The sequence below is a fragment of the Pangasianodon hypophthalmus genome, chromosome 23 (assembly GCF_027358585.1).
Source record: "Pangasianodon hypophthalmus isolate fPanHyp1 chromosome 23, fPanHyp1.pri, whole genome shotgun sequence".
In the NCBI taxonomy this organism is placed as follows: domain Eukaryota; kingdom Metazoa; phylum Chordata; class Actinopteri; order Siluriformes; family Pangasiidae; genus Pangasianodon; species Pangasianodon hypophthalmus.
Window position 1 is genome coordinate 16,714,836 of NC_069732.1, and position 23,509 is coordinate 16,738,344.

Here is a 23,509-nt window from a genome sequence, read left to right on the forward strand (position 1 = left end):
TCCAGGTGCTCCTGAAAGGCACTGATTAAAACTCTAACTCTGGAGGGTGGTAGATTTCTAGGGAAGCCTGCTTTAAAGCTTTTAATGTTGGGTTTTTTTTTTGTAGTTGTTTTTCCCCCCTCCAGTTTTGTGCCTTTCTAATAATATTACACTGAGGGCTTCTAAAAGCTCCCTGTAGCCCTCTTTACTTTAAGAAGCAATACCCAGCAAAGGAGTGCTAAAGGAACAGCTGGATTTATTCTGCTCTAATCAGAATCACTACAGTTATACACAGATGGGGACTAATTAGCATTTTGTTTGGAAGGAAATTGGGTACATCCGTGCTCATTTACAGTTAAGGGATGTGCTAAATGTCCCAAACCAACATCCCAGCTTATTTGTTCCTGTGCTTATTTTTTTTTTCTTTTTAAATTTAGCATAATAATGTTAGCTTTTTCATTTGGTTTGAATGTTGTTGGTTCCAACTATATATAAAAGTGGGGAAGTAAGGAAACTTGGTTTTAATGTTGTTTTGCCATCTGCCCACATAAAGGTAAGGGAAAATGATGTTCTTTTGTCACTGTGATTAACTAAAAGACTAAAAGGGTCTGTCTGCAATGAAATAGGTTAATATATAACTGTGCGTCATTCTCAGACACCATTTCCATTCTTTACCTGCTCATGTGCATGCAGTTGTATCATGTTCATACTAATGACATAAACAAAGCAAAGAAGAAGCAGGCTTTTGATCATCTAAACCAAGTTTCCTAGAAATCTGCCACAGAGCACCTTTGTACATGTCACTTATTTCAGCTGCATCTTACTATGTTTTCCCACAGGTCAAGCTGCATGTATGGCACTTGCTGTCTGGCTGGAATGAGTTACTCTATTGGCTTTTTAAGATTCTGCAAACAGGTTTGTTTCTCTCCTTGATGAGCAACCATCTGCACAGTGTAGCATGTGAATATACATTTCATTTGCTACCACTATCACCGGTAATAACATCACAGTCACTGAAGGTTAGGCACCTTGTAGGTTATGTATTATGATTCACTAAGAGCTGAATTAAGTTCTGCACGTTGTTCAATGGCTGCCCGAGTGTAAATGCGAATATATAATCTTCAGAGGTGGTCTGCCAGCACTCTGTGCACCATATCACAGAGGAACCGTTTATGAAAAATGCCATTGGCAAAATTGAAAAGGATTCAATTTTATATATATATATATATATATATATATATATATATATATATTTTTTTTTTTGATATATATATATATATTCAAATGCCAGAAGCCAGCGACATTCATTCTGTTTTTCCTCAGAGCGAAAAATGAAAACAGTGCAGAAATGTTTGCCTTGGGATGTTCTGTCACATAAACTATCATATAACCTGTTTTCTTTCTAAATCATAAAGCAGCATCCACACAACTTTTTTTTGTCCACTTTCCTTCAAATAACATCCAACAGAAAAAGCTCAAGAAGAAAAACAATGAGGACTAGGTGTGATCAATTTGGTAATAAACACAGAGAAATAATAGGAGTTGTCAGAGTGATGCTGTCTGCAAAGGGAGCGGAGAAGCTCCCAGCACTCCGAGCATAACGCTGATGGAAATTGGATTTGAGAGCTCCGGCTTCAAAACAGTGAATAGTCTGTGAAATGAACTTTTTTTAGATAGAAAAATGGAAACTGCTAAACACATGGTTCTCTTTGACTGGACGGCTACGTGGCCGTTTTTCAAAGCAGCTCCTTGTGATGTGTTCAGACTAGAGCTCAGTCGGAGCATACTGAGTGAGGAGGCTTTTTTTAGTTTCTGTTTTTCACTGAGTAGACTGCTTTGATTAGGGAGTTCTTTTTAATTAACTTGATATTGCACACCTGCCTGCATGTATGCGTAATTATTGCCTTGGTGCATTTTCAAATCGCACCAAACGATACCGATACCCACAAACACTTTAACATTTTAGTAGTGTCAATAAGGGGTGTAACAATACACTCCGGTCTTGATTCGATTCGATTCACGATACTGATCTGATCCGATTCTCAGTATATTTTGAACTAAATTCGAATTAAGAAAAATGATGACTGAATCATAAACATTGGAAAACAATGTGCATTTTTGTCTGTATAAAACTAAATAAATCAGAAATCACTAGGAACAGAGCTTTAATATTGTAAACAAAATGTACTACATGTACTACCATATCTTAAAAATAAATATTTTGAATAAACAAAGTGTCTGACCTAGGTTCTTGATGGAAAATAATCGACTGACGCATAATGAGCTGTGTAGCAGAAATAGAGCTCCAAAGTCGGCTAAAATGCCCAATTTCCACGGCCTTTAGCATTGTTTGAAAGCTATTGAAGAACTTTTTTTTTAGCTGTTGTGTCATGGTTATGTAACCGTATAACGTATTGTTTGTCATTGAACTCTGGAGCTATCGGGCTATTGGACTTCACAAGTGCAGATCTTGCAGGCTTTCTATGAAAGAATGCAATCATGTGACCAGTGTGCTCTCTATATATTTTAACTCTATGGGATTTGCAGATTGGGACCTCTGGTGTGCAACTGCATTACATGCATAAATAATAGAATGCTGATTTCTGCAATCTGAATTGCACATTTCCACAATGCACATAGTCATAGTTTGCATGTGCACTTTATGTAGTAACGTGTAGTCTCATGGTTTATGTAGCACTATGTTCCTGGAGGAACGTTGTTTCATTTCACTGTGTACTGTACTAGCTATATATGGTTGAAATGACAGTAAAGCCACTTGACTTGTTGCATCACGATGCATCGTGTCACAATGTCTCGTTACACCCCTAATGTCAGTGTACGACTAGGATTAGGCTTGGAACATTCTTTAAAATGTTTGCATAAGATAATGCTCAGTTCTGATTGTCATCTAGGCCACGCTTCAGTTCTGTGTGGTGAAACCCATCATGGCCATCATCACTATCTTACTACAAGCCTTTGGAAAATATCACGATGGAGATTTTAAGTGAGTTTTCATTCGTTCTTACGTTTTACTTTATATATCATGATCTAGTGCTAATGATGTGCTTTATTTTTGTGAACATATCAGTGCTGTATTTAAATAAAGCAAAACATGAACACTTCTTCTAAAACATGTGTCTTCCTATAGCGTGAATGGAGGCTACCTCTACATTACAATCATCTACAACGTCTCTGTGAGTCTGGCCCTCTATGCTCTGTTCCTCTTCTTCTCTGCCACCAGTGACCTTCTGAGGCCCTTTGAACCTGTGCTTAAGTTCCTGACCATCAAATCGGTCATTTTCCTCTCCTTCTGGCAAGGTGAGTAACAGTTTTAAAACAGAGGCCAAAAAAACATGGGGGAAGAGGGGTGGGAAACATGGATTATTATTATTATTTTTTTTTTTTTTTAGAAATGTTTCTAAATCGCAGAAAAGCCTTTATATTAATCATCTCTAAATGTGCACCTGATCAAGCAGATTGACTCCACCTAGAGATCGCTCTTGAGTGTCCTTATGTGGTGGGATGCTAGTAGCGTTATCAGCTGGTTAAGTAATTAGTCACAGCAATCTTAATTTGTAAGCCACTCAGCAGGGTGGCTGAGAAGACTAAACAATCTCGGATAATTGCTCTCTTTGTAATGCGCTGTTGGTCAGTCCATCCAGGCTTTATCATGGAGAATTTAATATTCAGTACAAACCTTGTGTTCATAACTTTGAACTGATTTTATTTATGTTGCCTTTCCACAGGCAGCCGTCAAATTGTAAAACGGTCAAAAAAATACTTGTTTTGTATGTCACTATACAAATAAAGATGAACTCGGGGGGGATCTTGAGTCAAATCTGATTTGCATAAAATTTAAGTCTCTTGTATGCCTTGTTTAAACTTGGATTTAGCAGATATATGGCATGATGATGAAGAGGAGGATGATGAAGAATTACTAACAAACCATTTCTTGCCCGTTTTTCCAGGCATGATCCTGGCCATCCTGGAGCGCTGTGGCGTGATCCCAGAAGCACTAGTTATAGACGGGCACGAGGTGGGCGCAGGGACAGTAGCGGCCGGCTGGCAGAATTTCATCACTTGCATCGAAATGTTCTTCGCTGCTATTGCACTCCGTTACGCCTTCACATACAACGTATACCAGGAGAAGAAGAGCCAAGCTCCAGGTTGGCATGCTGCCTAGCAATCTGACTACCTTACTGAGTTTACACTTTTGCTGTTGTAAAGAAGGCTTGCCAGGCTACTTCAGAGGAGATGGGCACAGAGTAACGTTTCTCAGTGGGGCGGCTGAAGACAGCAGGAGTCAGGGTTCAGAGGAACTCTGTAAAGATCAGCTCTCCTCTGAGCCTGGGGGAGTGCTCAAAAAAAACACACATCTGTGGCACAGCACGTGGCATAAGAACATTTTCAGTTGAGGTTAAAGATAAATTCATACCATTTTAGACAGAGTTGTTGTTTTTTATTTTTTTTTTTAGCTTTCAGATTCAGTCTTAGTATGTGGGTGAGGAAGCAGAAAAAAAAGAAATTGCTCAAAGCTTTTGGAGAGTGGGGTCTTTTTATGCCTCTTTTTTTTTTTTTTTTGTTCTTCATCCTGCCAAGGGTTTTAAAAGCACCTTTGTTTGAAACCTCAGTCCTGTTTGGCAGTGTGCAAGGTTTCGGGTTATGCAGAAAATTTCTATTTAATATTCTCCAATCTCAGCGCTAATGACATTGTGGCCCCTGAATGTTAAGCACTTCATTAGACCTGTATTATGATTCAGTGCATTCTGCATGAAATACAGCTCAAATTCTCCATTTCATTGGACTGCCTGTGTGGGTTTGAATGCCAATATGAAATGTCAGTGGGGAAGCTGATGCCACTTTGTGTACTATAGACAGTAAGGGATGGAATATTCTGCTGGTAAATTATTAATTATTATTATTATTATTATTATTATTATTATTATTATTATTATTATTGTTATTATTAGAGCTTCACTTACCAGCCCTTTGCTTTAGACTTCTCAATTAGCAGCCCATTGACATCACATACCTATGAGTAACTTAAAATCTGGCTAAAACTGGATCCTGAAGGTAATGCTTCAACTGATGTAATGACATTTTGCTGCTGGGGAAAAGGTCAGAAGAAGGCACGTCTCAGTGGAGGAGTGTGTCTATCTTTTTTTTTTTTTTGTTTGTTTGTTTTTTTTCCTCCTGAAGCAAACTGCGATCTGAAGCTCAGTGAGCGTGCTGACCCAGACTTACCGACCCTCCACGGCACATCACACCCCTTCTTCTGACCCTCAAACACACTACACTGAAACGGAGCAGTCCTTTGCACTAATCTCAGGAGTGTAAGGACTCCCTGTGGTCCACTAGAGGGCAGAAGAAGAGATGGCAAGGATCACTGTAGTAGCAGTGATTTTTTTTAAATTTTTTTTATTTTTTTGGTCCGAATTCTCTCATTCATCAACAGCAAAAGCAAAATGCACTTGGATGGAGCTCTTCATTTAAGATCACACCAGGCTGCTCTGAGTGACATCCTTTTATAAAGCCATATCTGAGCTGGGGATTTTTTTTTCTTTCTTTCTTTCTCTACTCACTGAACATCGCTAGCATTAGAGAAGTGAAGCAAGAGAGTCCACATCAGGGAGCACTGGGACAGGGTTCAAAAATATATATATTTTTTTTAATCCAAGCTTCTGTTTTGAGAGTAGCCAGGTCATAGTGCGGCAGTGCCCCTGGCAGAACTTGCTCACAAACGTGAAAACAATGCATAGTAACTCAGGCGTGGCAGAATCTTACGGGACTGTGAGGACAAACTATATTTTTAGAAAGGTCATATAAAATGCAGACGTAAATCAAGTCTATCTTAGGTTTCATAATCGTAAAAAAAAAAAAAAAAAAAGTTTATAACGGCATATGCCTTTCAGTTGCAGTTTACCTGTCTGTACTTGTTTTTAGGCTCATGGGTCATCAGAATTTATTTACACAAGATTTATATTGATATATATTGACAAGAGTTATATTAGATATATACCTACAATAGTAGAGCAGGGTCTAGGATGAGCTGATTCTACATCACTGATCATGCTCAGAGATGAGTGATGTAAAATTTTTTATTTTTTTTTTAAATCATTAATTATAATTGATTATTGTTTTTCTTTATAGATAATGTGGCCCCCATGCACAGCATCTCCAGCGGACTGAAAGAGACCATCAACCCTGGAGACATGGTGCAGGACGCCATCCACAACTTCTCTCCAGCCTACCAGCAGTACACGCAGCAGTCCACGCAGGAGGTGGTGCAGCCGAGCCAGAACGGCAAACTGGGCCCTGCCATCAGCAAGAACCCCAAGAAGTCAGACAAAATCACCCTGATCGACACGGACGATGAGTTCTAAAGAGCAGCTGTGTGTGTGGTGTGTGTATGTATGTATGTATGTATGTATGTATGTATGTATGCCTGTATGTATAGGGGAAAGGGGAACCACAGATACAGAGATCATCCTCCCAACCCAGACAGATATATTCCAGTGTTTCGTTTAAGGTTAAATAATCTCACACTGATCCGAGTCATCTTAAGCCTCCCACTTATGAATGCACGTTAATAACGAATGTCTACCAAATTCCCGCAAATTCATTAGTTGATAAGAAAAGGATTAGCAGAATTAACACACACAGCGTTCCTATTACTATCAAGGGAAAGCAGCAGTTTTTTGCAGTTATCGCATGTCGTCGCTGCTTAATCAATTTGCTCATCCGTCGTCCTGCTCTGTTCGAGATGACAATGATCCTGCTGTTGTTGGAATCCCCGTCTGACTCTTGGCTGTGTTACAGCATGACATAAGCGTAAAGGAGGTGTTCAGAAAGCTCGCGCTGGCTGGAGCCGTCACTTCACAGAGCGCCTCTTTTGAAGTATTTGCTCAGCGGCCCTCGGCTTCGGTCTCCTGATGAACGGAATCATCTCTCAAAGATGCCCTGGTTTTGGAGCGCCACACTTCAAACTGTTTGCCTAGGCTCTTTGAAACACTTCATATCTCCTGCATCAAGGACACAATGAACGGCTTAAGAACTTCTCTTGCCTGACAGGGGAAGCTTTGTAATTTTTCTTACCTTACACTCTCTAATCCTATCTGAACAATTCAGCAGTCTTATGCTATACATAGAAGGAAGCTGTGTTTTTAATTGTAAATAATTTGTATATAATTAATTAGTTGCACAGGTGATGTTGGGAAATGTAAAGGTTAATATAATGTTATTGTAAAGGAATTATTAGTTAACGTGTTGTATTAATGCTATCCACTGGTGTTGCTTCACATTCACTTTTTTTTTTTTTTTCCACTCTAACATTTTTAAATCCTTTTACAAAGATCATTAAGATCATGAACAGTTTGTATCTGTTTTTTAAATGAGCAGTATATTGAGAGAGAAATCTTGAAATGATTTAAGAGTCTGTTAAATTGTTATTATTCATGGCTGCAGCTTTTTAAACAGGATGAACGATCAATATGCTTCTTTAATTAGGTTCATGCAGCTCATGAACTACCTTATAAAGGCGGTCAGTTCTTGTACACCCTGTTCATAAAGTATTTGGAATTCTTCTTGTAATGTTTTATCTGGGCTTGTCACATACACATAATATTCTTTAAATTAATTTAAACTGCTGTTTATGTTGATCATTTCTGAATTCAAATAAAACTTTAAAAACTCACATGAAATAAAACAAATGAAAATGAAGGATAGTAGAGGTTCATAAAGGGGTGTTTTTTTTTTTTTTAAGCCTTTTCCTCCATCATGATGTCTGCGTTATTATTGCCTTATGATAAATCAGTGACACCTGTTATTTGAAGAAGCTTTATTTAAAAGTACAAAATGGACACTGCATACTATGTACAGGAATAATTTACTTTCTTATATTCAGCCAGAGTGGAAAAAGAGCATGAGTTTATTTGTACATGAGGGTAGTTCATTGACAGAAAGTAAATAAATGAATGTAAATACAATAATTTAGAGTTTGAAAAAAAAAAAAAAAAAAAAACACAAATCAAAATAAATATCAACTTTCAAGTGTAATAGATGTACACAGATTTCTGTAATGGTGTAAATCATGATATGATTAATCTAAGCCTAGGTTTGCTGCCTTTCATGTCTGTATTTACAATCGCTGTTCAGATTTACGCCTCATAAAACTTTCCAAAACTTTTATCTGTGGTTGGCCATTTAAACAAACCACTACGTTATCCTTTCCTACAGTACATAAACGGTATCAAGCTCAAGCTCCTTTTAAGCACTACTGTTATCTAATATCAACTTCTTCCTCTGTTACCTTTTCATTCAACCTTAACATGGACAACTACAGGGTAATCATTTGGAGCAGCATACCTTATGGAGTTTCTCTCTGTGTTTATAGGCAAGTGTGTTCAAGAGCACTGGTTAAAATTTTATGTGCGTTCATGGTAAATAGCTTTAAGGACTGACTGAGCGTGTATATAATATATACTTTCAAAAAAATAGATATATAGTCATATGTAAAATATAGAATAATTTAACCTGTTCAGCCAGAAAAAGGCCACATACAGCATACATAGAATATGAAGACAAAAAAATTTTTTTTAAAAAAAAGTACCCACTTAGTGAGAACAGCATCTCAAGTATGCTAAGAGAGAAATGAAAAGGGGGCTATATGGAGAATCTGGTACGGAAGGATTCGCCTTTGTCCAGCAGATAATTAAGCTGTCAGTGGAGTTCACTGGTGGTTAATGTCCTTTCTCCAACATTAAATTACACTCTCGATCCAAACTGGCCAACTAAACACTGGCGACCAAAGGTGGAGGGTTTCCTGTCCCCTGTTCCGACTGTGATATGACCTAATTAGTGAAGCGAAGTGAAGTGAAGTAGAATAACCTCAGCCTTCTAATCTTCCTGCAATAAGATGTCTATGTGTTTAATGTTCTGACAAACAAAATACATGAATTTAATTTCTTGGTCCATAAAAGAAACAATGCCTTGTTCATCCAAGAAGATATGCAGTGTCTTGGATTCACCAGCATTTGTTCACAGCATTTTGAGAGCTCACCACTAGAGGTCAGTACAAGTCACAGACAAGGGTTTTTTTTTCTTTTTTTTCCTTTTTTAATGGAAAAGATCAAATTGAACTGGAATTCATAAAGAGGAACTGATAGTAGGAGTGAATGGGGAAATCAACTCCTTCTATGGAATAGGAAGTGAGAAAAAAAGTAGGCATGGGGCTGGGGAATTTCTGGGCTTTTTTTTTTTTCTTTTCCGTTATGTATTTATGATCCAAAACTAGAAGTAAAGGTGTGGGGGTTGAAAATGTCTGTTTAAGTGTGACATTTTATTTAGAACTGCACATTGTAAGTCAATGTAACCACATGTCTAGAGCCAGTTTGAAATGCTGTCAGCCCATCATCACGACAATGCCTTGCAAAATACTGAAATTACACCTGCAGTTTACAGACAATCATATGACTAACTAATTCCACAAAAGCATCTGAGAAGCAAGAGCATTGGATCACTATAAACACTGAAATGTTCACTGATTAGACATGTGCTCATTTGCAAGGAGGGTTTGTAAGCAGAATGGCTATTGTCAAACAAATTAGAACTGATCATAGAACGGGGGGAAAAAAAAAAAAAAATGTGTGAATGTGTAAATCTCTGAATTTCATACTACTCCCAAGATATGCAGGTCATGCCCTAATCTGTATAAAATACAAAGAAAATCAGCAGAAACAACAGAAAATAACAAACCTAAATAGCATTTAGATATGAAAAGGACATATAAAACATCGAGAAGAGATACAAAATAATAAGTATGCCAAAAGCACAGCAGTAGGCCGCAGAGCCAGGGCTCCCAGCGGCCTACACAGCAGCACAGTTTTTCCCTAACTGCCTCGCCAGGGAAGAAGGAACAGTCATAGTCACTTGGGTAAGAGATAATCCTGATTGCACGTGTAACTCACAACTGGTCATTTCTCTAAGAAATCAATCAACACAACAAGCATTTACACGTAAGCTTCACATTACCTATTTCTGACATGCTTTAAAAGGACGCTGCACGTTGAGTCACGTCATAAAACACCAGGATTGTCTTTACCCAAGAGCCTGTCTCGAATTATTTGCGATTCATAAACATTTAATCAGGGTTACCAACACCGGCAGTGCCACCTCTTGTGACCTAGCAGTAGGAATGCTTTCTAAATGGACGGAATTCTCGACGTGAACTTGAAGTCGAGATCTTCAGTTCACTCATTTTTCATTCGTGAGGCGATAGCGAATCTGTAATATACAGGTAATAATGGACTTGCATTACTTCTGCCAAGACAGCTCACGTCTCTATTATCCAATATGGATTACCTTCCATTCGTTATGGCGCTGACGAGATAAAAAAAACACAGGAGAAAGCAGGTGCGTATCTATTTTTTTTTTTTTTTATAAGATAAGTGACAATAAAATGTGCCCTTTAGCAGATATTATCAGGGGACGGAAGTTAGTGAAGGGTATTCTTATGACAGGCTTATTATTATTATTATTATTATAGTAGTCAATGTAACTGACAAGTGCCTTCTTAAAAAAAAAATCCTATGATTTCTTTGTCCTGAATAGTCCTATATGTAATTCTAATTGGCAAGTGCTTTTATAATATTAAACTGTAATTTAACAGTAATTGTATAAGTGCTTTTCAAATATTTTGAAGTTGCTGAGTAAGAGTCACTCGCTGTTTTTTGCTACAGCTTGTTCCATTTGTTTCCTCATTGTCTCAGTTTGTGAATGCACAAGAATGTGTACGTGTGTGAAGAAAAACTAGTTTATAACTATTCTAAATCTAAATCGCATGGCTTTAGGACTTCGCTGGTCTACCACCAGTGTCTGATTCCCCTTAAGCACGCAACAGAGTTTAACCAAGGCCCTTCATTTTAGTCCTGAAATCCTATATGCATAAGCATAATCTGTGTACGGCTAACAAAAGCTCAAGACAAAGGTGTTAAAATATACTGTACGTCAACTGTTGCAAGTATAAGCAACATTTTTGTTTACATCAAACTTCTACAAAAACAAGCACAGTAACAAGAATATACTGCAAATGGTGTTCTACATTGATAATATACTTTTTCACTCTCTGATGTAAAATGTAAGATACCACAGGCATCAGCGCATTCACAGACTGCCATGGCAGGTTCAATCAAGTACTTAATCCCCATGTCTGCAAGTCTCATCTCTGCTAAGTGTCAGTCTGGGTCAGAGAAAAGGCGAGAAGGCCAGTGTGCCCTGCCGGTGCCGGAGCTTTAGAGCACAGTGCACAGACAGCGTAGACGGTTTTGTTTGTATAAGAGTGAGAGTTTGAGTGTGCAGGAGAAACAGAGAAATTTAAAAGAAAAAAAAGAGAGAGAGAGAGAGAGAGAGGAAGAGAAGTTATGGTAAAATGGCAGTCTGCCTCCCCATCCCACCCCTTCAGTCTGATTACTGAGTGTCCTCTCAGTAGAGAATTAGGCTGGGAAGGTTTGGAACCAGTTTGGACCAGACGTAAGAATTCCTCACTCCTTCCCTCCCTCTATGACGGAGCGGAGCACGGCGGAGACGAGGGGCCGTGATTGGCTGACTTGACAATGGTGATGACAGAGGTGGTGGCCACCTTGGCAGGCGTGAGTGGGCCGCATGCCACGGTACGAGCGAAGCACTGCAGCGCCTCATACTTGGCACGCAGCGCGTCCAGCTCCAGGCGCATGCTGGCATTCTCACGGGCGAGCTTCTCCACCTCCTGCTGCAGCTGTGACTTCTGGCGCTCGAGCTCCTCCTTCTGCGTAACGCGCTTGATGCGGCAGCTCGCGGCATAGCCGCGGTTCTTCAGCGTGCGCCGCCGCTGCTTCAGCCGCACCACGTCCTCCTTGGTGAGGCCGCGCAGGTGCTGGTTCAGCTCACGCACTGACATGGCCACCAGCTCATCATCACTCAGCGCCGGCGCATTCTCACCCGCCTCCTTCTTCACCTGCATCAGGAGCAGCAGAACAATTCACAGCTATGGCTATACATTAAGCCTAGTCCTGGATGTACAGTATGTAAAGTTTCATAGTATAAAAGACACATTTTTTCTGAAAATCTTTGAAGGTTTCTGGTCTGGAAGTGTGAAAAAACACCTACAAAGAGTGCTGCTGAATGCCCAGATCTGATTGGTCGGTGTTGATTAATTTTCTATAACAGCACGGCTCCAAGGCAAATAACAGATTTATATTAATGCCACTCGTTCTGATACGTTATCGTTTCTATAGTAAAGATTTGAATGGTGGACGCTCCGCACAGCCAGATTACAAAAACACTTTTAATCGTTGATATGGTTGATAAAGCGTTCTGTGAGGAGATGTTTATTTAGCATTTGTAGAAGGAGTCTCCAGTGTCAGCGCTTTGTAACTTTGCGATTTCTTGGTAACAAGCGAGAACTAATTTGTTTCACAGCTGTTCCATGTTCAACATTAAGCTATAAACTGATAAAAAAAAAAGTTAATGTCTTTTTTTTTTTTTTTTTTAAATAAATAACCCCATCGTGTTTTATTCCTTACTTGTTTCATAGGTGTGACAGTAAACATGGCAGATGAATTAAGTCCAGTTTTGGTGTAATACTGGTGTAATGTTAGACTTGGTTTGTTATAATTACATTCATTTTCTCTGGGCTTCATCTCAATCTTAAAGGAGCCATTTGTAACATTTATAGCCCTCTGCTACTGCTCTTGCAATAAAAAAACATTGATCAGAGTTTCCAGCCTCTGCAAACCCTTCCAGCTGAAACTCTATGAAATGGCCATGAAATTTCCTTTTTTTGTTAAAGTGGAAGAGTTGAGAAGTTGTATGTATGGAGCTAATTTCTAGGCTGGAAAAATGCAGAATTCATCCAGATCCCTTGCATGGCTCTTATTAAAAATGATAGATTTTCTATTATGTCTTTTACAGGTCTAGAAACACTTAAATGTTACTAACTGCAACTTTAAAACCAGGACTTACCTTTACTGCTTTGCTTGGTTTAAAATGAGTCGTCATACCCTGAAAGTCTGTGGAGAGAAAAACAGACATATTACTGTATAAACAGGAGGAAAAAATGACTAATAGCATTTGGAACATGAACCGTTGAAGGGCATTTGCTTTATCTGAAATTGCCCACTCACTCACTACTATAGAGAACTATACAGGGCAGCAGGACATCAAGCGAGACATCACTAGTGAGTGTAGAGAATAATGTGACTTGACATCATGTAAACTATTTGAATGTTATAAATCATCTGGCAAACTGAAGACACAAAATGCATTCAATATGAAACATTTTTCAATTTATTTTTATGGAAATAATTCAGTTGCTCTGTAAATGTCCAGGTAAATTTCAACCTGGAATAAACAGCTATGCTGTGTGGTACTTGATGTGGAAGTAGTGTGCATTAGCTGTACGCTGGATTTAAGGTGCATTATCCAGGGAATATAATTTGTCCAATGAGAATTTGGACAAGACTACAATTTAATAAAATGCTTGAGTGGAATAAAGGCCTTCATAAGCACCAGCCGGCGCAGCTCTATGGCCCACAAGGCCTCCATATTTTCATTTCCCCTCCTCCAGACTCAGCACATGAAGAGTTTGATAATTAACTTATGACTCAAGTGCATTGAGCAAGCACAGGAACAGGGAATGAGAGTGCTAGTCTGAAGTGGTTGCTTCGAGATAAAATGAGAACTAAGTAAGGATTTCCTCACTTTGGTCTGCAGGGGTCAGCAATGCTCAACAAATCGAGTACCAGACAAGGGCAGCGCTGTTTACGTGCTGAGGGAGTGTTCTCACGAGATAGTTTACTGGACCATTACAAGTGCAGGAATAGAAGCAAGTCAGCCCTTAACATTGAGCTTTGTCAGCAATCCGTGTCGGGCTCTATTCTGACAGCGTGAGGTTTTAAGAAGAGCTTTCTTTACAGCGTAAAGGGTTAACGGTCTTGACGTTGTGGTCGTAACCAAAATAAGTGAAACTGTGTACTAAAGCGGGCAGTCTCCATTTCTGAAGCGTGTGACCCAGCATCAGAATGCACCATAAAATCGGCTGCTATAGAGACTCCGTCCTAATGAGAGGGTGTGTGTGTGTGCGCGCTGGTCACATGATAAACAATGTTCATTCATAACCGTGCCAGAGAATGCTGAGCAACCCCTAATACACAACCTGTAACTCAGCTCATCATTAGCCAAGTCACTTCAGCAAAAGTGCCATCAGTTCACCTAGGTTTTAGTAAAAACCTTTATTAGACACACTTACCACACTTTCCACTTTGTAGGTGTACAGTTCCAGCTCATCTTTTTTCCTTGCGCAATTTGCTTTAGTCATCATATAGTCCTTAATCAGCGGTCAGTCTCTGACCACTAGGTCACTGTTGGCTGGATATATTTGGTTGGCAAACTATTCTTAACCCAGGAGTGACATTGCTTGGGTTTTTAAACAGCTCAGCGGTACTGTGCTTGATACATGTACACCAACACTACACACACGCACACACCCAGAAACACACACACAGTTTCCACTAATAGGTACACGGGGTAGGGGCAGAAGGGGGCTGACAAAAAGTGCATAGCAACAAACACCAACTACAGACAGTAATGAAAAGGCCACTGAGTATAGATGATCGGGGTGTCATTTGTGTTCCACTGATCTTATATTCACAGATGTGTGTGTAAAGTAAAAGTAAAAGTAATTGTGGGAAGAAGAAAAGAATTTGCTAACTCAAAGCGAAAAAAAAAAAAAAAAAACTCAATCCTGTTACTCGTTTAAGAACAAAATGCAGCCTGTCAGCAAAGAAACCACACATTTTCGAATTGCTAAATGCATTTTTTTCTTATTTCAGTGTTGAAAAATGATTTACACAGTTACAAGGGCTAAATGGCAACCCAGTCATGGACGCATCCAAATGCTGTATATGATACATGACAGAAACGTGTAATATTATAGACAGTATATTAACACATAAAGCTCGTCACAGCTACACTCTCTCTAACTTGGCATCTTAGTTCCTTGTATAGCGTGAACTCAAAAGTCAAATGACAAGAAAAAGTCCCTGATGAGCTTATGTTAATGCACAAACATTACCTCACCCTGAAAAGAGAACAACACATGTCACCAGACAACAGTCACGCTTTTTTTTTAAATTAATTAATTTATTTTTTTTGGAGCATGTTGGGATATGCTTTTGCTAAGCTGTACAGACTATACTGTACTTGTCTCTTTAGGAGATATGCTGAACATTCCAGAAAGCACTGTGTCACTACGAATAGTTTCCCTTACACAGTCACTGTTATATTTTTGTTTTTACACAATGTGCTTTATCAGGTTTAGGGCCACGGCTGACAGGCTGACAGGATTCTGTTACGCTGGGCTTTCCTGGCTCGCTTCATGCCCTTATTTAACTCTCCCGGTTATATTTAGCTCAGTGTGCTGACCGTAAAATTCTGCCAACAATGTGATTTAAGTGGAAATGTGATAAGTGATACCTCATTAGTGAGGAAAGGGCTCTCGGTGCAGAGCAAAGGCAGCAACATTCTCATCCAGTGATTATCAAAGAAGAGTGATTATTCCCCTTAGTCGTTAATTCTTTATTCCAAGGAACAACATCTATTCTAGTCTGGTGTCATATGACTTCCTGGCTGGGAATGCATGTTATCTGCTTATGTCTTTGCTTTCCTAGGGCATGTTCACATCATCCTTAAACCCTTTGACCATATTGGACTGAAGTATGAAATGTTTTAAGAACATAATGTGTACGAAATGAAATGGCTAGGAAAAAAAAGCCCAAACTGAGATTTTCCTGTGCCACCAGTGATATTCCATTCCAGCACAGATGTTAGGGCTATAATAGTAAGTTCTTAGTCACTCTTTGGTTGAGTTTGAGTAAAGCACACCTGCCACGCATTAACCAGCAGTCCAAATGTTTTGGCCATGACGGGATCAAACACGGAGCCTGGGCATCCTCGGTCAGGTTCAGCATAGATAATGAACCGCAAAGTTGAAACAAAACTCCACATAAGAATACGCTCAAGTCCTGATTCATACCATCTGGACCTCTAGCATAGGTCCCTGAATGGGCCCCACCATGCGTTTTATTCAGATCAAAATAGCAATGCACAAAACTAATTATGGTAAGAAGCGTATACTGAAAATATAACTAAAAAAGACAGCACTCGAAACCATATATAGCTAAAGTTTGGGGAACACAACAGTGGTATGCACAAGAGATGACAACATGCCTTGTATTTTGGCTCTGCACTTGCAATCCAGAAATGATCTCGATCTCAAGCGCTCTCTCTCTCTCTCTCTCTCTCTCTCTCTCTCTCTCTCTCTCTCTCTCTATGGAAAAAAACAGCACAGCCCCCAAGGGTTAAGTCCCAGAAATATTACACAAGTGATGCAAGGCTAGCAGAAATTAAAGAAGCTTTCCTAGACAGCAAGCTTTCATAAGTGCTGTGTAAGAGAAGGGGCTCCTTCTTTTCTTTCCAGGGAAGACCATCAAATCAAGTTTTAAAGAAAAAAAAAAAAACACCCCCTTTATACATAGGGTTCTAGCCTTTAAGTCCTTCCTTTCACCCAAGCACACACACGTACAGAGCGAATTTCCTTCACATTCCTTCGCCGTGCGGTCGTCCACTTTTCTCAGTGCGCAGGGAAGTGAGGGGACTTGATGAGAGAGGGGCCCCACTTCACTTGCTCAGTCCTGCTAAAAAGGAAAAGCCCTGGCATTCCAAGGCCGTGTTTTCATCATCGCTCTCTCAGAACAACGGGCGCATTTTTCCCTCCGCCCAACTCAGCACTGCCTTTGGCGACGTGCGTTCAACGGGCCGCCGAAACATTGGAGCTCTTATTCAGGCTATCGAGAGCCAGGCTAGGAAAACAGAAAAACATGTCACAGGGGAAGGGCCCTGGGAAGGAGGCCACAGAGAATGTGCAAAAGCAGGGATAACAGGGTAACTTTTCTCACCATACACGCACATGTACTGTGGAAGGGGCCCTATTTTCCAGTTGGAAAGCTTTACAGATACTTTCTTACTTTCAGAAAAGCCCGATCATTTGCTACACTCAGTTATATATATTAAAAAAAAAAAAAAAAAAAAACCAAGGCGAAATCAAAATGACACCAACATTCAATTTTCAGCCAAAATTCAAAATTCAACCAAAATTCAGACCAAAGTTAAACTAATAATCCATATATTAAGGAGATAGTAATACGAGGCTATACGAAAGCAGGGCAAAATTGTTGTCCAGTTCTTAATGGCTAAATGGATAAGTGAAAATATGAAAATGAGAAGTCTCAGAAAGAACCGCTTTGTGAAAAAAGATTCCAAATTTGTAGCAACTTCAGTTTCCTTTAGACAATTTGTGATTTCATTTGTGATGATTTGTTGAAATGACTGCACTGTTATACTCAGGCCAAATCAGAATGGCTGTAAATCATCTAAATAAAGTCTCAGACAGAGAATAAATCTTCCCCTCAAGGCCTAAGATCGTGGCAGAGTTAATTTACCATCCTCTAATTATTTCATTTACAAATTCTAAGAGTGTCTGATAGCTTTACAAAGCACAGATTTTTATATGCGCGTTGCTATGTGTATGTTGATAAGGGTGTGTGTGTGTGTGTGTGTGTGTGTGTGTTATGCTTGTTCTCTTGGAGTTGGCGTATATTCTGGCTGAGCTTCAGCGTTCCAAACCTGCTGTCATTTGAAATACTTTACAGGTTACATGTGTTTTTTTTGGATAGGGTTAGTGACTGTGAAATTTGGTAATGCTTCAAAAATGTTCAGCTTCTCAGACGAAAAAAAAAAAAAATCCACCAATGTTAATTTATTTTCTGTCAACTTTCCATTCAGAATGTACATAATCCACAGTCATTCAGTTGCACACTTATCATAGTAATGACTCACTCACTGATATCAAGTGTTTCCTCGATAGTTTGGGTGATCGGATGTTCGACATTACTGTGTTTGTCATTATAAACAATTAAACACGAAATAGGCGTCAGCATATAACAGTGTTGATCCTAGTATTAGAAGAGATGTTTATCCAGGTAGTAACAGTCACACTGAATGTGTTACAACTTATTTTTGCCGTATTCTCAGTTCTGATTGGTCAGGAGGTGTTGATTAATTTTCTAAAACAGCATGGCTCTGACAGTTGTCAAATCAGTTGCAAGTCAAATCACAGGTCTATACTAATGCGCTCGTTCTAATTCACAGGGACTTTTATGGAAAATGCTTCACACAATCAAAAAATCTTACACATATTATAATAAAAAAAACTCATTTCAAACCATGTTGTTATTTAACAAACAAAAACATTAGCATTTTTTTTTTTTTTTTTATTTATGGAAGGAGTCTCCAGTGTCAGGGGTGTGTAATAGAGGTGAAGCTGTTCCTTTAAGTTTTGTGCCATGGGAAAGTCTTCAGGAGAGATCACTCTGTGTTTTGTTTCTTGGTAACATGACAAAATGCATTTTTATATTATTAACTTCAAATCAGGGAGAAAATCAGTTGGCTGTTGAAGGAGCGATTGTCTATAGCTGATGTAACATAAATGATAACAGGAAGTTGTTTCATGGATGTAATATTAAATGTAGCTAAAGCAAATGGTTAAAAAGTATGACGGGCCATCTTTTAATAAACTGAACAAATGCTGTGTTGTGAGTGGAATAAAACACTTCAGGACATGCTGTTATAGGAAAATCATCAACTTACTCTGTATACAGAACCTTCTACCTTCTAATAGTCCAAGTCTAAGGCTGCAGGCATCGTCAGCAAGAGACTCCTGGCCAATGACCATTACATCACCACCGATAATTCGATCAATCAGGTAATTATGGTTATGTAATTCCACACCTAGCATTGCTGTATGAGCTGAGAATCACTACGCTTGTGTAAAGCACACAGAGTACAGTTATGCAAATATTCAGGCGGAAGTAGCCAAAACAGAACCAAAAGTTTGTGAGGATCACAAGGGAAAGTTGGTCATCACCCTGTGTGCAAGCATGTAGGTGGTATCATGAGGATGTTAGTCACTGTACCAAAGCCCATGAGGTGGTTACAGACAATAATATTATTGTGAAGACATGTTTAACTTTTGTATGTAGCCCTGGGTTTCACAACAAGGAAAATGTGCATCTCTGAAAAAGTCCACTGCCAAATCCTGAACACTTTCCATTAACCTCAGATGGTGACGTAAAGTGCTGCAAGCCGTGTTTTTTTTTTTTTCCTGGTGTGGTTGTTTTTGATACCAATAAAACAAACTGCATATTTTTATGTTTAAACCTCCAGCCAAAAGCAATAATATTTACCAAGCATTACACGGTTCAGATTTTACTGTCGCAAAGGTCGTCTCTGAGGCCAGACAGTGATATGGTCGGGTGGCTGCCGTTTTAGTGCTTTGAGAATTTGAGACTTGTCTCAGGCAAGCAAAGTCTCAGCCCAGCTACAGAATCCAGATTTGTAGGGAAATGTGAAGCTGCCCTGAAGCTGGAAATGTGAGTTGGCTATTTCACATATGAAGCCAAACAACACTGGTGTGTGTGTCCTTGCTGTTTGGTTTCCTGTCTCTCTACCTACTAGTCAGACTCAGCACTGAGCACATTTACTGCCCTCTGTTTTGTGGCCCTCTGCTGAGAGGAGAGGAGTTGGAGGGAAATAGCTCCTCCCTGCTCCGTTTTTCACAAGGAGGCAAAAAAGGCCTGTAGTGCAGCGGCGGCACAATCGGCAGGATCTTATGTAAAGGAAACGGAGCACATAGCCGAGCAGTGAGTCATGCTGTTTACTGGTAAGAGCTAGGACGAGCAGCAGGGAATCACACCCTCCCGAACTGACATTTCCTGGAAAATCCCGCCGTTTCACAGAGCGGAAGGAAAAGTACGGGGAAAAGGGCTGGCGTGACTGCCGGAACTTTCTGCGGATAAGGAGGAGAGGTGGATATCTAAGCAAGGCAACTTTTTTTTCCCAACTTGGGACGTAGGGATTCAAAGGAATGCAAAGTATGCACAAAACAAAGACAAGCCCATGGGTAACATGGAGAAAGTAACCAACACCGATCCCACAGAAAGTACATGTGCACTATTTTAAGCTATGTTAATAAACCCAGCGTAATCTCCATTGGTGCAGGTGTGTTCGGAAAAACAGACCTGCTAAATAACCAGAGAACTTCTGGGAGCATCAAATCTCGTACCCTTATGCTCTCAGACAACAGCTAATGAGACAGGGAGGCTTCTTACAAGCATAAACACCGAATCACCCAAATGGGTTCTTAGTTCCAGACGGCTCACCCGCAGCCCAAAACCACAGTGTGGTGTGGTCACTCCTGTCAGATCCAGGAATTGGTGAGAGTAGCAGGAAAAGGGCAGGGTAAAGTTGGCACATTATGGCTTCAACACCCCCACAGGGCTCTCTCACTGGGGCCTAGAAAGAGCTACGACATGTCCTACACACCCCAACCAAAATCCAGCAGCACTAATAACTCCTGAAGAAACTATCTGACTGCATATATCCTGAAATAATCAGATATTGGCCAGTCATCTGCTTTCGTTCCTGCTCATCACCAGCTGCTAGGATTCTACATCAACAAACGTGACCCCTTAGAGGTCTTAGAGATGAAATTAGTCAGAATAGCTATGGTATGTATCATGATGACTAAGGCTAATATTGCAGCCTCAGTCAAGAGTTCCTACTCAAATAGAAAGGTTTAGGCAGTTTGGAGTTCCCCATGTTGCAATCTTAGTGATTAATTCAGCAGCCACCTCAGTTTTGTTCACTTTCAATGTCTGCTTTGAAAAACCACAATGAGTACAGTAAGCATCCTGTTCTGTTCACCCAGGCATGTAGTCCTCACCACAACCCTTTTGTCAAGCCACACGCAGTCATATTTAAACAATAAGTTTTTGCTGAGAAACATCAAAACTCCACACACACACAACTAACTAACCTCCAGTGAGACACGCAGCTACCACTGATGATCGAAGCTACATGCTTGTAGGCCAGTGCTAACAACCCGGCCCACACTGGTGATCAGCCCACGTGCGGATCTTATGATAGAGCCGAGTATGCACTTCCTCTGGGATTCTAAAAGAGGCAGGCAGACGACGCAATAGGTGTGGGAGGTCAACGCCACAGACACCTAAGCCACTGTGAGTCAGAGTATGCCACAGATGAGGTCACGCTGCTTGCGTACAGTGTGACATAAAGAGACATGCTGAGGTGGGACTCCTCCAAGATTTTCCACATCAGAAGGCAAAGGTCATTAATAAGCGCACACGCTACCAACCCTGAGCCATGCAATCAGCAGCAATATAGGATGTCTCTTTGTGCTTTGGCGCACCTTAAATCAAGACATAGCTTACATTTCATCTCAGAGCAGTAATGGCTTCATTTAACTTCCATTCAAAATCATTTCCATCACAGCCACTTCAGCAAATCCAACTACAAGCAAGGTTATCAAGGTTATAACCACAAATGCATATGTGGAAGCCGTGAGTATAACAGATATCCCATTGCTGACACTCAAGCAACAAAAGGCCAGTCTCAACACTAACAAAGATAAAGAGAGCACTCCATCACACACATAAACTGGACACCCTGTTAAATTATTCCCCATAAATGGTAAAGCTTCGACCCAAAGGCGCACAGTGCATGTTCATCAGAAATCAAGTGCACGGCTTTGCCATGAGGGGCCCTTGAATGGCTTGGTGCCTCTGAATGGGCTAATGGCAGCTCCTTTATCAGCCATTGTGGAAATGAATCACATTATCCACTTATGACTCACTTTCCCTGTGAGGGCGTAGCTGTAGGCTACCACCAGCCACAGAATGACCTATTGTCGAAATGTTTCATCAAAGTGGACAGATCGGGATCACTTTAAATGCTTTCCTATAGATCTAATTCAGTTCAGTTTGAGGCATAATCGGTTCTGAACAACAGGCAGCAGGCATCTTTTTTTGGAAAACTACTAGAAAAGTAAAAACATGTCCTTGTCCCTGGTGTCTTTCGTACCTTTAAAATGTACCTTTCACCTGGAACTGTGGTGAAGTGTGAAGTGTACCTCTAAGGTGTAAAAGTCGACTGTAATTAGAGTACAGCTTTAAGGTGCAGTGCATCTTTCTGGGTAAAAGATTTCACTGAAGTTCAAGACATGAGACATTGATGTTAGTTTTGCACTTTTTTTTCCAGAGAGAGAGAGAGAGAGAGAGAGAGAGAGAGAGAGAGAGTCTATGAAGGCAGAATATTAACAAAAACAAGATTGCTTACAAGTACAGTCCCTGGCATGAGGTTAAAGCAGGATGGTGGTGGTGGTGCATGAGGAGGTGAAAATGTCCACGCCTACGACCGCGTGAACTCGCAAATGCGACGTGACGTAACGTCGCCCTCGTCCCTTGAACTTGAACTACGCGGAGAAATCACCCAGATTAATCACAATTTCTCAGATGTGCGTGGCTCAGACGTGCAGGTTAGGGGTAGGGGGTGTGTGTGGAGTGGTGTAGAGTGTGTGTGCGTGTGTGTGTAGGGGGGTATTTAGGTTAGAAAGACCCCCCTGAGTCTCGCGCCACTAGACCGTTGCGCCCTTTGTGCTGCGACTCTGAAGCGCAGACCACGTGTTTCCTCGTGCCATGAGCAATATCACCCCAAAAAAAGTCAACACCACGTATAAAAGTTACATTTGTACATTTAATACGACTCTTCCGTCCTTCCTTCCTTCCTTGCACTAAGAATAGGATGGTGTACTATCTGTTAAGCACCTAAAGTTGTAAAAGAAGCACTTTTCCTTTCTGAAGAACCTGTAATTTTATATTAAAGAGGGAACGCGCGCGCGTGCAATGTTTACAGCTTGAAGGTACTAAATCGGAAAATGCGCACGAGCTGTTTTTGTTGTTGTTGTTGTTTTTGTTGTTGTTGTTGTTGTTTACAGCCCCGGTGTCAAGTCTACCTAGCATTTCACACGTGCCCGAATATTTTGCAAACTTTTTGTTTTTGGGGTAATAAATACAAAAATAAATAAATAACTAAAGTAATCAAACTTCCAAACACAGGTTAGCACATTAACCCCGATTTCGGAACCGGGCTGATTCGGTTCTGCTCCAGGCTCAGATCCGTGATCAGCAGAACAGGAGCGATATCTTCAGGAATTTCAAAACATCTCCCCCCACCAACACCATCCCAACACCATCCCAACACCACCTCAACATTACTTCAACACCATCCCAACACTACCTCAACATTACTTCAACACCATCCCAACACTACCTCAACATTACTTCAACACCATCCCAACACCACCTCAACACTACCTCAGCACCTTACCTTGTGGACGCGGAATTTCCGCCGGGATTTGCGCGCGAGCCTGTGGGGGGGGAATAATATCCTGCCAGAAGCCTTGGACAGTCAGCGGGCTCCTCGTCGCACTTGTTGGGATGCGCGTCCCGCCGTCCAGCCGAAGCGGTCACCGTCAACTAAGTGAGCCAGCCACGAAAACAACAACAATGTATCGACATTCCAC

General features: G+C 40.4%; 2 protein-coding genes across 7 annotated transcripts in view; one reads left to right on the forward strand and one right to left on the reverse strand.

Annotated features, from left to right (window-relative positions):
* The window catches only part of tmem184a (transmembrane protein 184a), a 20,710-nt gene extending 12,705 nt beyond the window's left edge, over window positions 1–8,005 (forward strand). The window contains exons 5-10 of one of the 2 annotated variants that reach the window (XM_026930108.3): window positions 819–894; window positions 2,892–2,983; window positions 3,128–3,297; window positions 3,948–4,145; window positions 6,130–6,377; window positions 6,799–8,005. In XM_026930108.3, coding sequence (XP_026785909.1) covers window positions 819–894; window positions 2,892–2,983; window positions 3,128–3,297; window positions 3,948–4,145; window positions 6,130–6,362 — 769 coding nt within the window. In that variant the 3' untranslated portion in view covers window positions 6,363–6,377; window positions 6,799–8,005. Of the gene's footprint in view, window positions 1–818; window positions 895–2,891; window positions 2,984–3,127; window positions 3,298–3,947; window positions 4,146–6,129 lie in introns of both variants that reach the window. The other variant, XM_026930107.3, reaches the window with a different exon arrangement.
* mafk (v-maf avian musculoaponeurotic fibrosarcoma oncogene homolog K) lies at window positions 7,983–23,509 on the reverse strand. 5 transcript variants are annotated; one of them, XM_053228354.1, is made up of 5 exons: window positions 23,314–23,508; window positions 22,264–22,399; window positions 14,261–16,871; window positions 12,976–13,022; window positions 7,983–11,968 (listed from the first exon to the last, which is right to left on the reverse strand). In XM_053228354.1, the coding sequence occupies exons 4-5, from the start codon at window positions 13,009–13,011 to the stop codon at window positions 11,534–11,536; spliced, it is 471 nt and encodes a 156-aa protein (XP_053084329.1). In that variant the 5' UTR covers window positions 13,012–13,022; window positions 14,261–16,871; window positions 22,264–22,399; window positions 23,314–23,508; the 3' UTR covers window positions 7,983–11,533. The 5 variants fall into 5 exon arrangements, with proteins under 5 accessions (XP_053084329.1, XP_053084330.1, XP_053084328.1 ...); XM_053228355.1 differs by lacking the exon at window positions 22,264–22,399; XM_053228353.1 differs by lacking the exon at window positions 14,261–16,871.